Source organism: Phaenicophaeus curvirostris, chromosome 2, assembly GCF_032191515.1.
Source record: "Phaenicophaeus curvirostris isolate KB17595 chromosome 2, BPBGC_Pcur_1.0, whole genome shotgun sequence".
Taxonomy (NCBI): Eukaryota; Metazoa; Chordata; class Aves; order Cuculiformes; family Cuculidae; genus Phaenicophaeus; species Phaenicophaeus curvirostris.
Window position 1 is genome coordinate 12,999,868 of NC_091393.1, and position 16,747 is coordinate 13,016,614.

Sequence of the window (16,747 nt, forward strand, 5' to 3'; positions counted from 1 at the left end):
TTCTACTTCATGTGCTAAACTGCAGACTTACATAACTGATGATTTTGGTTATTCCAGTAAACCAAAATAAATGTTACTGGGAACCTGTGTTAAGTGTCATTTTCCAGAAGGAGGCCGCATTGTATGGATGATCGGTCTCAGTAATGGGTGTACATCGTCAGCACAGTTTTCGATGAGGTTGTTGCACTTCTTTACACCTCTAGATCTGGATCTGTTTCCAGAACTGCTGTAACACAACAGCTTCCCTTCATGGCCATTCAGTAATGTGCTGGGGGAAAAAGGAGTGCCAGCAATATAGGAACATCAAAGGAAAGACAGAGTCGTGTTAATTTTTTTCATAGGGCCCTTTGTGAGGTTATTTTTTTTGAAACATGATGTGTAGGCCATCTGGAAGAGAGAATAACTAGTGGAGTAGGAAGTTTGTCCTTCCTTTTATCACTGTAGTGAAAAATACAGTCTTGCTTCTCTTCAGTATCTCTAAAAAGGAGAAAAGCTGGCAGAAAAAAGATCTTTCCCCACAGTCATTCAGGCTCCAAGCTCGCTGCCCTCTATCTTGGTTCCAGCACCGTTCCCACTCTGTGAAGGAGAAATGAGAGCATTCAAGCAAAGACCAAAAGATCTGAGCAGTACAGGTGAAGGGTGCTGCCACATGCTGAAGTCACACCTTGATTTTATGCTCCTCCTGAGCTTGCCTGCAGACTGTCTGTCAAGACTGCAGTTGCTATCAGTGATGTGGAGAAGTCTTGGCATTTCAACTCTTGAAAAAACAAACAAAAAAACCCCATAAAACCCAAACAAAACCCATATATATACCCCACCCCTGCTTTTTAAACTCAGCACTGCTTGGATCATCTGGCAGCGAGATAAGATTGAGCTGTTGATCATGTGGTTGATTTTAATTTCAAGATGATTGGCAGTGCCTGCAGTACTTTGCTGAGCTTTTTCATGAAATGTGGGAAAGGCAGCATTTGGATACACTACTGTGTACAGTGTACTTTTGAATTAAAAATAACCGTTTTTGTTCTTAACTATGCTGAAAACTTTCAGTTGAACCCCTCAGCTTGGATGTTAAAGTCTAAAGACAGATCAATACCCTGTCTTCAGCTGAAAATTGTACTTAGTCCCCTCTGGGAACAACTCCCTATGAAGAGAATCTTTCCATGTCAGCTTCCTCAGGACATGAGGAAGCTCAAAATTGTTCTTTGTTCCCCACTTACAAAACAAGATCAAAATATTATGGAGCAATTATTTATCTTGACAGATCATGAAAAACTGGAATACTCACTACCTTGAAAACTATAGTATTTGCCATTAAAATGGACTTTGACATCCTTTAAGCCTTCTAATGTCTAGTGCCCCATCCCATTTCTTTTTGTTTTGGTTTTTTTATCTTTGCAAATGTTTATTCCATTCTTAGAACAAAAAAAATCCTTGTATCCTGTACAGCTTTTCCAGTAGCTCTGGTGCAGTATTAATAGAGTCTCTGAAATTAGAGACTTCCCATGTTGGTCTCCCAATTTTTTGATAACCTTGTTGACTGAGGCATGTTAAATATCTAGGTCACACGTATGGCCCAGACAGGAGATGGCTTGGTGACAAAACTCTGTTTTGATAAACTACAAGAGCACACGTTACAGTAGCTTTGGTGCCATAGGATGAAACACAGACATTAGCATGGCTGACCACAAAATTTTCATGTTGTTCAAAGGAGAGTGATCAGCCTTGTTCATGCATTTGACAGTAGTCACAAAAGCTTGTTCTGTGGTGTTATAGGGCCTCGTGTGCTCTACTTTTTTTAGTGAAGAGATTTTTGACCAGGCAAATGTATGCCTAAAAGCAGTAACATTTCAGGTTGATAAATTTGGTTTCCAGACAGAGGAACAGTATGACTGGTTGTGGCTGCAGGTGTGGAAGTCAAGCAATGTGCCCCAAACAAATTGGAAAAACAATTAAAAATGTAGGCAATCAAGACGTGCCCACATTTAGTCTTTTTTTAACTATTCCCGGTGGTGATAGAAAACAGAGGAGTTGTATCCTGTATCAATTGGCAGTGGGGACAAGAGGGATGTCTGAAATGGGAGAATAATCTGCCTCCAAGTTTAAGGGAGAACTATTACAACTGATCAGTGTATCGAAGTGAAATTAGTTGCACTGCAAAATATTTGCATATGTATCTTCTCTGAGAAAGATGCTGAGCTTCCTTGTTATTCTGCCACCTGTTTGGATCACAAGTTCCCAGTGTTAGTCTGTTACTGGCAGACTGTATGAACAAGGCAGCAGAACTGTCTGTCAGATTTGCATAGAGGAGCTTACTATATTGCTTTCCTTTTCTATTTTTTTTTCCCCCTGAAATTTTAGAAAGAGGGAAAAAGCTTAGGGAAAACATCCGCGCATGACTTTGACATTCCTGTTTTCAACAAGGTATTGATTTCTCGATTGTCATGAATGTGTTGTGATACTTGCATCTACTTTCTTTAGCAAAGGCACTTGCTGTTAAAGGAGCTAATAATACATCAGTACTCATATTATGGAAAATTGGTCGTTAGGTTGTCCAGGGTTTAGATTAAGTAACCATTCCTGCACTGTTGCTGCATTTTGAAGATGAACTTGAGTTGTCTATATTGGCGAGTGTGTCCCTTAGTTGAGGCACATAGACCAAATTGCTTCTTTGTCTGCTGCTCTGAGTGCAGGTTAATTTCTTTATTAACTGCAGCCCCTCTCGTTTCTGAATTCATGTTGAACTTAATACAGGTCTCCTCCGGGAAGAAAATGCTTTACCAGGGCTTTGCTGGGCCTCTCTGTGAAGTGTTTCTGAAGGTATCTTGGTGCCTTCTAGCCACTTGGTAGTTGGATTAAGAATGTTTGCAAAGCTCAACAATTCACTTGGTTTCTGTTTGTTGCAAGAAATTATGCATTTGTCCCCTTTACTTGCTTCCCAGAAATACTGGTTGCCTAGCTCATTTTGTTGTAAACTGCTCTGTTGTAAAAGAACAACGTGATCTTTTGTGTCCTAACGCCTAAAGTAACACACATAAGAGAGACATAAACTGGAGAATTTAACATGTTTATCCAGACTACAACGTAAGTGCATACTTGCTCTCTTTTGCGGCTGTTCTAACTCCAAAGGCAGAGTTCACAAACCGCACTGGAAGAAAACAGCAGACTGTTTATCTGTTTACGCTTGCTCCAAATGATGTAAGCTGCATATTGATTCAGCTGATAGTTCTTTTTATCTTAGTATTTCAGTTAAGAAGGGTTTTAACTGTTCTGTAGAATGAGTCTTTGCCTTGTTTAGTGTATGTTGTTGTGAAGCTTCCTTGTCATGAACCTGTAGAGTTACCTTAAAACTCCTAGAGAGAAGCTCACAGAAGCAGCCTATACTGAATGGATGATATGGAGAAAAATTTCTTAACTGATATTCCTTGTGTTTATTACTTTGTTTTGTGCAGGGGCACCGCTAAGGTTTAATGCTTACTACTTTCTCTGAGATATCAAGAGCTGATTAGTGGAGAAAGGTTTCTTATGCATCTGCCTTCAGCTGAAATGAATTATATGGGCTATTTTGCTTTTAACAGAGAAAATTTTGGATAAATTATGAATATGCATTCTTTTATGTTAAAACACATCTTTAGTGCTGACAGTTGTGGGTGTAATGCTGCTGTTCTCTACTGAGTTTATTCTTTGAGTGAAGATTGCAGACGGTGTACTATGCAAGATCACCTACTGGTTTGAGGTTGCTCTAGTGTACGAGCACGCTTGAAGTCATGATTGAAGAACTGGATCTGATTTGTTTTGGTTTCATATGCCAAATCCATTGAAGCTTTAATTCTGTTTGCATATCAGGTTCTGAAATGCCTAAAAGGAAGCAGAGGCCATAAAATAAAATTCCTGACAGACTTCTAGCCATTTTCCCGACAGCCTTTGGGCACTATTTGAAACTAGCCCATAAAGGAAACTAGCCCATAAAGAATAGGAGCCCTCTGCAGAAACTGGTATATTCTAATACTGTGAAAAAACCCAAATTTGCATTTCTTTTGTATCCTTTTGTACAAAGAGCCCAGGCTCTGCTTCTCCCTTGTAAAAGCAGCTGTCTGCTGCAGGAGAAAAGCAGAGCTCTAGCACACCCAGTGGCTTAAAACTTAACATTTTGGGTCACTGTCTCTAGTGTCTTCTGTTCTGCTTTGACCGTGACTTAAGGGAGAGTGTTTTGTGGAGCAATATTAGAGGGGAAAGGGAAACGGGATTTAAGTTGTGGCATAACTTTCCTTGATACATGGATTACTTAATCCATTTGGATGTTGTACTTTATGATCTGATCTTCAGGAAACTGTAGTCACAAAAATCTTATAGGTGGGCAGCCATCTGTTCCTTCGTATTTAATTTTGTTCTGTGCTCTGTTTCTTAGATGCTGACTTATTTTTTGAAGCCCTATTAGAAAATTATTTAACTGTTTCTTTATTTGTAGTCCAAGGCCAACAAAGTTTACAGAACGCCCTCGGCCCGGAGTCCAAATGATCTGTTCTTCTTTTAGCGCTGGTAAAAGAACTTTTTTTTTTTACCCTTTTCTCCCTTATATCACTATAAGATGTCATTTAGAGAGTAAAATGAAGTAGAATACAGCTACTGTAGCATACTCTCCTGGGTGGAAAACTGGTTGGATGGCCAGGCCCAGAGAGTGGTGGGAAATGGTGTGAAATCCAGCTGGAGGCCAGTGACAAGTGGGGTTCCCCAGGGCTCAGGGCTGGGTCCAGCCCTGTTCAATGTCTTCATCAATGACCTGGATGAAGGCATCGAGTGCACCCTTAGCAAGTTTGCGGACGACACTAAGCTGGGTGGAAGTGTCGATCTGCTGGAGGGTTGGGAGACTCTGCAGAGGGATCTGGACAGGCTGGACCGCTGGGCAGAGTCCAATGGCATGAGGTTTAACAAGGCCAAATGCCGGGTACTGCACTTAGGGCACAACAACCCTATGCAGTGCTACAGACTAGGAGAAGTCTGTCTAGAAAGCTGCCTGGAGGAGAGGGACCTGGGGGTGTTGGTTGACAGTGACTGAATATGAGCCAGCAGTGTGCCCAGGTGGCCAAGAAGGCCAATGGCATCTTGGCTTGGATCAGAAACAGCGTGACCAGCAGGTCCAGGGAGGTTATTCTCCCTCTGTACTCAGCACTGGTGAGACCACTCCTCGAATCCTGTGTTCAGTTCTGGGCCCCACACCACAAGAAGGATGTTGAGGCTCTGGAGCGAGTCCAGAGAAGAGCAACAAAGCTGGTGAGAGGGCTGGAGAGCAAGTCTTACGTGGAGCGGCTGAGAGAGCTGGGGTTGTTTAGCCTGGAGAAGAGGAGGCTGAGGGGAGACCTCATTGCTCTCTACAACTACCTGAAAGGAGGTTGTAGAGAGGAGGGTGCTGGCCTCTTCTCCCAAGTGACAGGGGACAGGACAAGAGGGAATGGTCTCAAGCTCCGCCAGGGGAGGTTTAGGCTGGACATTAGGAAAAAATTCTTCACAGAAAGGGTCATTGGGCACTGGAACAGGCTGCCTAGGGAGGTGGTTGATTCACCTTCCCTGGAGGTGTTTAAGGCACGGGTGGACGAGGTGCTAAGGGGCATGGTTTAGTGTTTGATAGGAATGGTTGGACTCGATGATCCAGTGAGTCTCTTCCAACCTGGTTATTCTATGAATCTATGATTCTATGATATTTCTTGTTAATAAGATGGAATTGAATTAAAGTAGGTATTAAAAAAGCCCAAATATTTAAAATAGCAAGTCAGAATCTATATATTAACTTATGATAAGGAAAGCCTTGAAAGCAGTTAAATGTAGAATGTTGAAAATCTCTTGTGATTGCAAGTCTTTTAAAGCACAGCATATACCTATTTCTCAGAGTGATTCTGAGAGTTGGCTATATCTGAGAGGGAATTTATAGGGATTGGGTCAAGGTGTTGATTACCAGGTTCTCACAGTCTGAATTTCCTTGATTCCAGAGTTGGCAATTGAAGGATGCAACAGAAATAATTGGGTGAAATATAAAAATGATGGAAACTGATCTTTAGAATTTGTACAGGAGCTCTAGTTCCATTCATTTTTAAGATTGAGGCTTGTGAATGAATTGCTGTAGTTAGGTAATCTTTTGGATATGTCTGTATGTGCTTGTTTATCTGACAGCAAATCATAGAACCATAGAATAGTTAGGGTTAGAAGGGACCTTAAAGATCATCTAGTCCCAACTCCCCTGCCACGGGCAGGGACACGTCCCACTAGCTCAGGCTGCCCAAGGCCCATCCAACCTGGCCTTGAACACCTCCAGGGACGGGGCAGCCACAGCTTCCCTGGGCAACCTGTGCCAGTGCCTCACCACTCTCATGGTGAAGAAATTCTTCCTAATGTCTAATCTCAATCTGTCCCTCTGCAGTTTATAGCCATTGCCCCTAGTCCTATTGCTACAAGCTTTTGTAGAAAGTCCCTCCACAGCTTTCTTGTAGCCCCTTCAGGTACTGGAAGGTTGCTATAAGATCTCCTCAGAGCCTTCTCTTCTCCAGGCTGAATAAGCCCAACTCTCGGCCTGTCCTCATACGGGAGGTGCTTCAGCCCTCTGATCATCTTTGTGGCCCTCCTCTGGACTTGCTCTGATGGATCTATATTCTTCTTATGTTGAGGATTCGAGAACTGGACACAATACTCCAGATGAGGTCTCACAAGAGCAGAATAGAGGGGCAGGATCCCCTCCCTCGACCTGTTGGCCACCTTTTTCTTTTGACTCATCTCCAGTTAAACTTTTGAGTTTCTTAATCTTGTTTTTGCTTAAGGATCAGTTACAGGCATAGCTGAAATGAGATACAGCTGTAAATTTAAGGGAAAAAAAAGTAATTGAAGTTACAGGCATTTGAAAATACCGAATAACATTAGATTGCATGTTTTTCTGAAGTCTTATCTGTTTATTTTTCTTAGGTGGAATGTTTTTGGCTACTGGGAGCACAGATCACATCATTAGGGTTTATTTCTTTGGATCAGGTCAGCCAGAGAAGATATCAGAGTTGGAGTTTCATACTGTAAATACTTTTTTAAAAATTACATATATATTTGAGTAAAATAGTATTTTTTTTCTAATTTGGAATCATATTTGATTTTTTTCTTTTTCTACTTTTTTTATTTAGGACAAAGTTGACAGCATTCAGTTTTCTAATAGTAGTAGCAGGTAAGCACACAATTTATTTATTCAGAGCTATTTTTTTACCTTGTAGACACTTGTAAATATCAGTTTCTGTAGTCATGTTGGATGTGCAGGATGCTAAAGAAAACGGTTCAGTTTATTATGAAGTTTGACATGTTATTTGCTTGATGTTCTAATGTATACTTTTATTATGATACAAATAGTTGTAAACCAAGCTTCATTGTGCTCCACCTGCCCCTTTCTCCATTTACACCTGCATCCTGAATGAAAGTGGGGGGGGAAGAAAAAGATAGGGGAGAAACTCAAGCTGTGAAATGCTTCTTCAAATAAGCATCATAATATTTTCTCAACATACAGTGTTAGGTTATCAAGAGTAGGTTTTTATTTGCTTTAAATCACATCTGTACTTCCACCTGCAGGGCTGTTCTGGCCCTTCTGCTATTTTTACTCCTTTAAATTACTTACCAAGCTTTACCTGGTGTGATAGGGTCAGTTTCTTAGAGTTCTTATTGGGTTTGGGGGACCCTGTGCCGAAGTGGTGTCATAATTCAGCAAGGTGCACCAAAGGTCAAAGTATAGTTAGTTTGGAAGGGGCTCAGGATAAGGAAGCAGGTTCCAGTTTTTGCAGGCCTTCAATTTTCTTGCAGCCATGAGAAGTGTTTTTCACCTCACACCAGTAGTACAACATTCTGACACTATTTAGAGTTCTTCCTTGTAGCCTCCTTTTTTGAGTTCTAAATTCTGGAACTGGAGTTTTCAAGTGTCTTTTCTGTACAGATCTGCCATTCATTTCTAAGGAACTTTTTTCCCCTTTTGTTAGATTTGTGAGTGGAAGTCGTGACGGAACAGCACGAATCTGGCAATTTAAGCGAAGGGAATGGAAAAGTATTTTGTTAGATATGGCTACTCGCCCAGCAGGGTAAGTGATGTGACATGTTCTCCTATCAGATAGGTACTTGAAGGCCATTGATATCATTTGCAGACTTATTTTAAAAAAAAGAAAAGAGGGGAGAGACCTTCTTAAATTATTATTGCTTAAATGCGCAATATGCTTTTCTAGCTCTACAAGTCCAATGAGAACAAATATTTGACTACATATTCAGCTATGGAAACCAACTTGTCCTGATAATAGCTTCACTAGCATTTTTATTAGATTAAAGGAATAAAAGATGCTCAAAACCCATTAAAGGTCAAATTTATATGGCTTTTTACACAGGTATTTATTTCTGGAGCAAGAAAACCAGGTCAGATCTGTTCTTGAGACTGCTTACACTTTAGTAATACTTAAATATATTGGGCAATATGCATGCCTGGAAAAGCAATATTGGATTCTTTCATACCCCATGCTGTAGCAAATAACTTGCTTGCTCTTTAACGGGTTCTCATATGTTAAAATAATTTGAGAATTTACAAGGCTTCGTAGATTTGGGGAACTCCTGTACGCTGGAACAAGCAACAAAAGAGGCTTGAAGGTGGAGAAGAACTTAGTGGGAGTTGTTGCACCTTTTTATTTGGCACAGAGGAGATATTTTCTGACAGACATGCATGAGAAAGATTTATGATGTGTTTAAGGGATAAACCTTTTCCCTCCTTACTGATCATACTGAGTGGTTTGAAGGATGATATTTAATAGAAAAAAATGAAAATTATTTCATGAGGAATCCTATGGAAAGATGTTTGGAAGACCAAGAGAGGGATGGAAGAGAATGTTAAATAAGCAACAATTTAGGTAGATGTTTAGATTGGAGAATATCTTGTCTGTTAAGGGCAGATGCAACAAAGCATGAATATAAAACGGTTGGACAAGGGTATGTATAAAACACTGGTACTTTGAGAACAGACTGAGTTACTCCTCTATTGAAAATGCAGCCTGTAAAAAATTCTTGGTTTTAACTGATCCTGGGAAAAAGAGGAATAGATTCTTGTTCATTGTGGTCACAAATGCTGAACAACTTTGAGAAACTGAGCTGCTCGTTTCAGGAAAGCACCTTTAGCTGAATTCTGTTTTGTCCTTTTGACTAGAGGAATAAGCGCAGTTCCAAATTTGATCTTTTCTGTACAAGCACAATTCTATCAAAGAAAATGAAGTTGCTTACTGAAAGGAAACAATGAATTCAGCTTATAAAGCCTCCTGGGTTCTACATTGAATCTAAAAGGAATCTGGCTATAACTTCATTTATGATTGAGTTGTACTGTATCTACAATTGTGTAATGTATTATAGTGCTTACTGTATAGAAGATTCTGTATTTTGTCTGCATGCTTGGTGGTAACAAGCTATTGTTGCATTTGATTGATTGTTTTCCTAGAAATTAATGTGCTAGAGAATTCAGTGGTGAGTCATCTTTAAACCACACTGACAAAAATGCAATTTTGGAGTATTCTGATAGATTATTATACAGATAGTTAGTGTCTGGTTTTTGTTGGGATTAAAATAAAATACATGCAAGATTAAATGCTGCTATTACTGATGGTGAAGTGATGCAAAGGTGTTGGTATAGTACTAAATATAGCCTGAGTATTTAACTCATCTTAAGGTATCAAAGTACTTCTCTTCTTATTTCTAACTACTTATTACAAATATTCTCCAGAACTGGTCACTGTTTGACTGGTTTGGATTTTTGTTGCTTATATGTCACAGCGAATACTGTAGCCTTCAAATTTAATTGGGTTAGGTCATGCGTTGCAGGGCATTTTCTGAAAAAACAGATCAGCATCTTATTTTATTCAGAGGGCCCCATGTTAATTGTTTAAGCATTTACAATTCTTTTGTGGTTGTGTGCTACAAAATGGAAAACGTCTTTTGTTTCTTCAGTTTCTTGAAGAAGCAACGTGTCTGTTCTTAATAATAAAGTAAAATACAGAAGTATTTTCACTAGTTAGAGACATAGTGTTTTGGCACACTAGAATTGCTCCAAACTTTTTGTTGTTTTGTTTTAGACAAAGTTTACAAGGAGTTGAAGATAAAATCACAAAGCTGAAAGTAACCATGGTGGCATGGGACCGCCATGACAACTCTGTTATAACTGCAGTAAATAACATGACTCTGAAAGTCTGGAATTCTTTCACTGGCCAACTCATTCATATTCTCATGGTAAGATGTTCCATCTTGATTCATCAGTCCTAAATGCAAAATTTACATTCATATCATCAAAATTCTTCCTTAGACGTGTTTTTCTATCTGAAAACTGCCTTAACAAATGTTTCTGGATAACTGGAGTGTAATAGACGTCTGTCAGCTGCTTATTAGGAAATAAAGCTTTAAAGTCTCATATAACTGCTGCTCTTCAATGTGTCTGAAAAAAAGGAGGAAACAGTTTTTCCTTTTTACCTTTATTCAATATGACAGGTGTTTCGAAATATCATTAACAGTTAAATGATGCTTCTGCAACCTTATCGTTCTATGAGTTCAAAAAAATAGTCTTCTAGCCAGAATAAATCAAACAACATTTTAACTAATGTCTGATACTTTTTTAATTGAGAAAATAGGTAACTAGATGCTCCACTGGAGATACAAATATTGCATGCAAAACTTTAACATTTAGTATTAATTTTGGGGATATTGTTCTCGTAGCTTTTAGTTATATATTTTATTCTTGATGATGTTCGAATTTCAATTTTTGTGAAGGTGACAATTTTCAGGAAGCTGAAATGGCAACTAGAAAGAGAAGAGTATAATACACTGCTACAAAAAAAGATAAACGTGATCAAAGTAGTTGAAATAGTTATTTGCTAATTAGTTTCATAGGTTAATGTTGCAGTTGCTGGTGTTACCATATTGAATTCCTGGGTAAGCATTTGAGGCAATATTATTGTTCGTCTTGCTGTTTCTTTAATTTCAGGGACATGAAGATGAAGTGTTTGTGCTCGAACCTCATCCGTTTGATCCAAGAGTTCTCTTCTCTGCTGGACATGATGGAAATGTCATAGTTTGGGATTTGGCAAGAGGGGTCAAAATCCGGTCTTACTTCAACATGGTAATTACTGTACTTCATGCAGATATGTCAAAGCAACCTTTCTAAACTTTTTGCTTTTAGTACATTCTTATGTAGGCCATCTTGAAGCATGCATTTGTGTATAGGGCAAGATCCTGCATCCAGTGAAGATAAAAGAAATTCCTGTTCAGTTTAGTGGGGCAAAGGTTAAATTTGTAAAATGTGAAAAGTAGTTTCTTTGGCTGTATTTTATAGGGTCATCTTTCTGTATGCTTCATCCACTTGAAATTTGAATTTTATTTTACATTGTCAGAGGCCATGCATAAGAGACAGGGTGATCGAGATCCTCCTTTAGTGCTGTGTGTCCTGCCTGGGGAACCAAGGTGGAACCTGGTTTATTTTTGCATTAGTAACTCTTAATCTGGCTAAAACTCTTCAGGAGTCACCTGATCTCATACAATGTTGTTGTATGATGCCTTGGCCCATTGGACTGAATACTGTCAGCCTTTCTGTGTAGAGCACCTCCGCATGCTGGTTTCAAATTTGGTCTGTTCTGCACTAAACTAATTCTTCTGGAGGATGGATGAAACAGGTATTTCCATCTGTTTGTTGATATTAAGTGGATCTTTGTCCATATCTTTTTCCTCAAAAAGTACTAATGTGTTGTGCAGTTCAGACTTTGTCTCCCAGAGAAAATTGCAAATATCTTTGTAGAATATGAAGAATTCTGAGAATGCTGAGAGTAGGCAAATAGCTTCATCCAGCCTCCAGCCATATTGCAGTGGCAGTCTTGGAGACCAGCATAAACAAGATCATCGGAAGAAGAGACATGCCATAGATGTACTCACAAAAAAGGGCATTTAGAAATGAAGTGGAGTCAAGAAGGTCCCTCTGAACCTAAAAGAAAGATTTTGAGATGTGCATCATACAATACAGCTTATAAAGTCTCTGAGGAAATTCTGCCAAGCTTAATGGGAGAGTGACCAGTCTAGACTCCCTCAGCACTGCCCTAGGTTAAGTATTGTTCCCTCTGCATTGATTTCTGTAACGGAATTTATGAAGGATTTGAGGCAGTCATCCTGGAGCAATGAGTACAGATCTTCATTACTCAGTGCTTACTCACTGTTACCAGTTGAGGTGTGTGTTCTCATTGCACAGTTACATTGCCTTTCCACTACTACTTATGATGGATGTGTGGTAGTTCTCAAGGAATCTAAGGTCAGAAGAGGCTGAGGTCATCTCTTCTTTATAAGACAAGTCCATTTAAGAGCTATCGGAATATAAATTACAGATGCCTGTCGTATAAGGCAAGCCCCATGAAAGACTGAAATATTTATTTCAGGGATGTAATGCAATGCAGACAGGTAAAAAGGGTAAAAATCATGTACCTTTAAGATCTTTGGACTTGGAGAAATGTGTAGACAACCAGAAGATCTCAGCAACTAGTAGTATTTGCTTCATGCTAGAAATGAATGTGTGAAAGTCTGCCTGCTTTGTGAGGTGAAGATCTGGCAATTAGTTTGTCTTGAAACAGTGAATAAATCATATGAGCCAGGTATGTAAGAGAGGCATCTCTCTATGGTCTCTGAATATTTCAGCAGCCTGTCTTCCACGCCCGATGCTTCAAAAGACATGGGTGGAAATTAGAGGTTTCCTTAGGTGACTAGGGGAGTGGAGTGAAGTGATTCTGGACCATGAGACTTGATTGTGTAGTCACCTCTGCAATGCTGCAAGTGTTAAGCGTTCTGATTTACTAAGGAAAGGCACGAATACATACAGAGCTGCCAGTCTTCTCCCAGTTTCCTAACTGGCATATCAGCTGGAACCTCATTAGATTAGCCACTATTAAATTACTCAGATAATTGCTGTTACCTTCATTGACTTGCTCAATATGTCACCTCATACTTCTGAAAACCAGCATTCCTATCAGGAGATTGGAATTTTTGACAGATTTGGTTCTTTTAGATCAGATGGGGAGCTTCATCTGGAGAAAACAAACCCAAGAGATCAATGACGTGAGATATCTGCTTTACCATTCAAGAACCTCTTCTTATCATTGCCTGACGAAACAGTGTGTGTGGTACCAGAACTGTCACTGGGTGGCTGTGTTGTAGCAAAAGGTTTTTAAAAAAATTGCAGACCTTGGCATTGTTGGTTGAATTAGCAAAATCCTAGATGACTGTTAGCTTAATGAAAGTCCAGTTGGGTATTTCCATCCTAGACAGATTGCTTGGTACATCAAGAGCAAATCCCTAGAGTCGGGTGTTTTTAAGTCATTTCCACACATGTTACTACCCCACCATAGTTCATTCATTGTCATCGTGAGAAACAGTCAGAATTTGAGGGATGCAAGTGGTGTGGATCAGTTTGAAACTTAATTCCTTTTATCCAGTCAGTAAATGGGAAATTGCAAAGCCATAATAACCCTATGCAGTTTTTGGTTTATATTTAACTTAAATGGAGGAATTGGGCTTTGTTTGTACCTTGGTGGTTATAGATAAGTGCCACTAGGAGACTCTGGTTTTCTCCCAGGTTATTAAACTTTTAAGATTTGCTATTAAATCACTTGTCACAGTTATTTTGAAGCATCATTGTCTGTTTGCCAGATTTTAGTCTTTATAACCAATAGTAAACTCAGTCCCGTAAGTGACTATCTACACACATGGCTTTACTCTCAGTAAGTATGTATACATTTTATAAATTCCACGTTTTCACCCGTAGCCTTCCCTTCATTTGATCTAGTTCTGTAAGTATTGCATAACTCGGGGTCAGATTTCTTGAGCATTCAGAACTGACTTAATTTAGTGACGCGAGTCAGCTAGACTCGGGGAAAGTATTCATAGAATCATAGAATAACCAGGTTGGAAGTGACCCACCGGATCATCAAGTCCAACCATTCCCATCAAACACTAAACCATGCCCCTTAGCACCTCATCCACCCGTGCCTTAAACACCTCCAGGGAAGGTGAATCAACCACCTCCCTGGGCAGCCTGTTCCAGTGCCCAATGACCCTTTCTGTGAAAAATTTTTTCCTAATGTCCAGCCTAAACCTCCCCTGGCAGAGCTTGAGGCCATTCCCTCTTGTCCTGTCCCCTGTCACTTGGGAGAAGAGGCCAGCACCCTCCTCTCTACAACCTCCTTTCAGGTAGTTGTAGAGAGCAATGAGGTCTCCCCTCAGCCTCCTCTTCTCCAGGCTAAACAATCCCAGCTCTCTCAGCCGTTCCTCATAAGGCCTGTTCTCCAACCCCTTCACCAGCTTCACTAACAGAGAGTAAAATTTGCTGTAGAAATATCAAGACTGGGAGGATTAAAGCATTTTAGGCAATTTTGAGATGTGGTCCTGGCATGGTTTAAAATTACATGTGCCAATAACAGGTTTTTGTTGTTTTGTGGCCTGCGTAATATCCCTGCCAGTCCTGACTTAATACAGCTGCTAATGAAAATGCATTCTCAGTGTACTTTCGTCATTTGTTTTTCTAAGGAATCCCATGCAGTCATGGCTTTAATGCTATAATATTAGGGCAGTTTCACATGCTTTATTTCCCAGGTACAAATAAGCATTTAGCAGACTTCTGAAGAAACAGAGTAACAAAACATGTTTGGTGCAGCCGACTGTTTCAGAACTCATGTATTTCACAAAAATAGTGTGTTTACTTAGAGAGGGACAGCAGAAACCCTTGTAAATGTTTAAATTGTGGCTCATTACCTAGGGCTTAGATTCACTGAACGACTTGACTGTTGTGGCACCTAATTTACCGGGGGCCTATGTCCTTACTGTCCAATATGGAATTTTGTATCCCACAAAATCCTCAGTTTACTGAGCAATGTATGAGATTTAGGCATCTTTGTGGATGATCCAGATAAAATAAAAATACATGGGATTGTGGGCAGCCTAGTGAAAGCCACTGTATGATAATGTACAGAGAGATATATTTGAAATGTAATTTCTTACAGCTGCAATGAGGTATATGGATCCCTGGTGTGTTAAGGCACCTTTCCAGTAGCTGAGGGACATCCCTGCCATCCTAAAATCAGGGTGCAGGAGCTGGTAACACTCATCTTCTGGGATTGTTTTAACTAATGTTAAGCTGGGAAATGGAAGACCTAGATTTTGTTCTCTCCATGGTGAGATGTTCAAATCGGCATCTGCCACTTACCCAGGAGGGCAACTCAGCTATAAATATCTACAGAGGACTATTTCCCAGCTTTCTCTTGAAGTTGTGCTACTGTGGAGAGGCGCAAATCTGTAGTCCATGAGCTTAGACACCACTTTCAGGCTTGCTTCCTTGGGTCTGGAAATCATGTTCTGAGTAAATTAGAAAGTGGTAGAAACAGCCTTTGGCTTCAGTTTTCAACCAAGCTCTTGAGCTTGCAGGTTTAGTGCTCTGCTAGATCATAAAAAGAAGCTGTAGACCACTCAGTTGTTATAGGGTCTGTGTTCTCAGTAAGTTACTTCTTAACAGACCTGACATTGTTGGTTTGTTGAGAATGCCAGGGTTGGCACTTGGAATGGTATGTTCTGCAGCTTAGCCCTGTGCTTGTTATTCCTGTACCTTTAAGCAGAAGTTTCCCAATTTTGGAAATGTATGAGGGGAAAAAACCCAACCCTATAGGGACTTAAGAATCTTCCAGATCAAAAAGGAGGCAACTAGTAATCTTAAATGGATACATGAGTCTTGGTTTGGTGTAGTGACTGGGTTTTTGTGGGTGTTGCAATTTGGACATTAAGTATTGACCTCAAATAGACTTATGGTATTGCCCTTGATTTTTTTTTTTTTTGGACTGAGGTAGTTCTTTTAGCCTGCTTTCCTTTAAGCACTACCTCTCAGGTCTGGTCTCTGCTGATTCAGACTTGCATTCTGTCTGGAGTGCTAGAATATAGGTTTCTCCTGTGGTAAAGCTGGTAGTTCTTATCCTATAAGTGGGTTGCCCTGTAGAAAATATGTATGTACAGGCCTGTAGCTCTGTTTGTCTCTCTTTCTCCCCTTTTACTTTTTTTTTTTCAAGTGATGTGGTTTGCAGCGTGGCTTTATGAGCAGTTACAAGACTATATGTTGACTGTAGCTGAAATTATGAAAACTGTACTACATTAGCAAGAATGAAAGACTAGGGGAGAGCAGGCATTTTTACAATCTTTTTCATGGTAGAAGATGGGGGTTTTGATCTATGAGTGTAGTTGCTTTGCCTGAATCTGATACCTGACTCAGCAGATTTTGTAAGTAGGTATTGCATTTAGTGCACCAGGAAGCTTGTGTATTAGTTGATGAAGTCTAGCCTTACAGTGTTTAAGAAATCTCACTGTAATGTAGAAATTAATCAAGTAGATATTCTGATGCATTTACATTAAAAATATCTCTCCTGGTCAATAGATTTTTTTAAAAAAGAAACAAACAAACAAAACCACCAGCAAAAAGATCTTTGATGACAGGCATTGCTTTTCTGTCTTACTAGATTAACTCTTGTGAGTTGCATCTTTGAGAAGTCAGGCTAGTGCCTCCGGTGTGCCTGAACACCTGTTAAGGTCAGACCTTTGCTTAATTGTAATCTTAGTGTGTTCCTTCTAGTGTTGTGAAACTGATTCTTGTTATGTTACATTAGTTGCCAAGACAGTCTTTCTGAGCACCATCCTGTATTAGTGTTCTTTG

General features: G+C 39.8%; 1 protein-coding gene across 2 annotated transcripts in view; it reads left to right on the plus strand.

Moving 5' to 3' along the window:
- Positions 1-16,747, plus strand: part of PHIP (pleckstrin homology domain interacting protein) — a 121,201-nt gene that overhangs the window by 45,103 nt on the left and 59,351 nt on the right. For both annotated transcript variants that reach the window (XM_069851322.1, XM_069851321.1), the window contains exons 10-15: positions 4,466-4,536; positions 6,946-7,046; positions 7,152-7,192; positions 7,989-8,087; positions 10,107-10,260; positions 11,009-11,143. In XM_069851322.1, the coding sequence (XP_069707423.1) occupies positions 4,466-4,536; positions 6,946-7,046; positions 7,152-7,192; positions 7,989-8,087; positions 10,107-10,260; positions 11,009-11,143 (601 nt within the window). The remainder of the gene's footprint in view (positions 1-4,465; positions 4,537-6,945; positions 7,047-7,151; positions 7,193-7,988; positions 8,088-10,106; positions 10,261-11,008; positions 11,144-16,747) is intronic.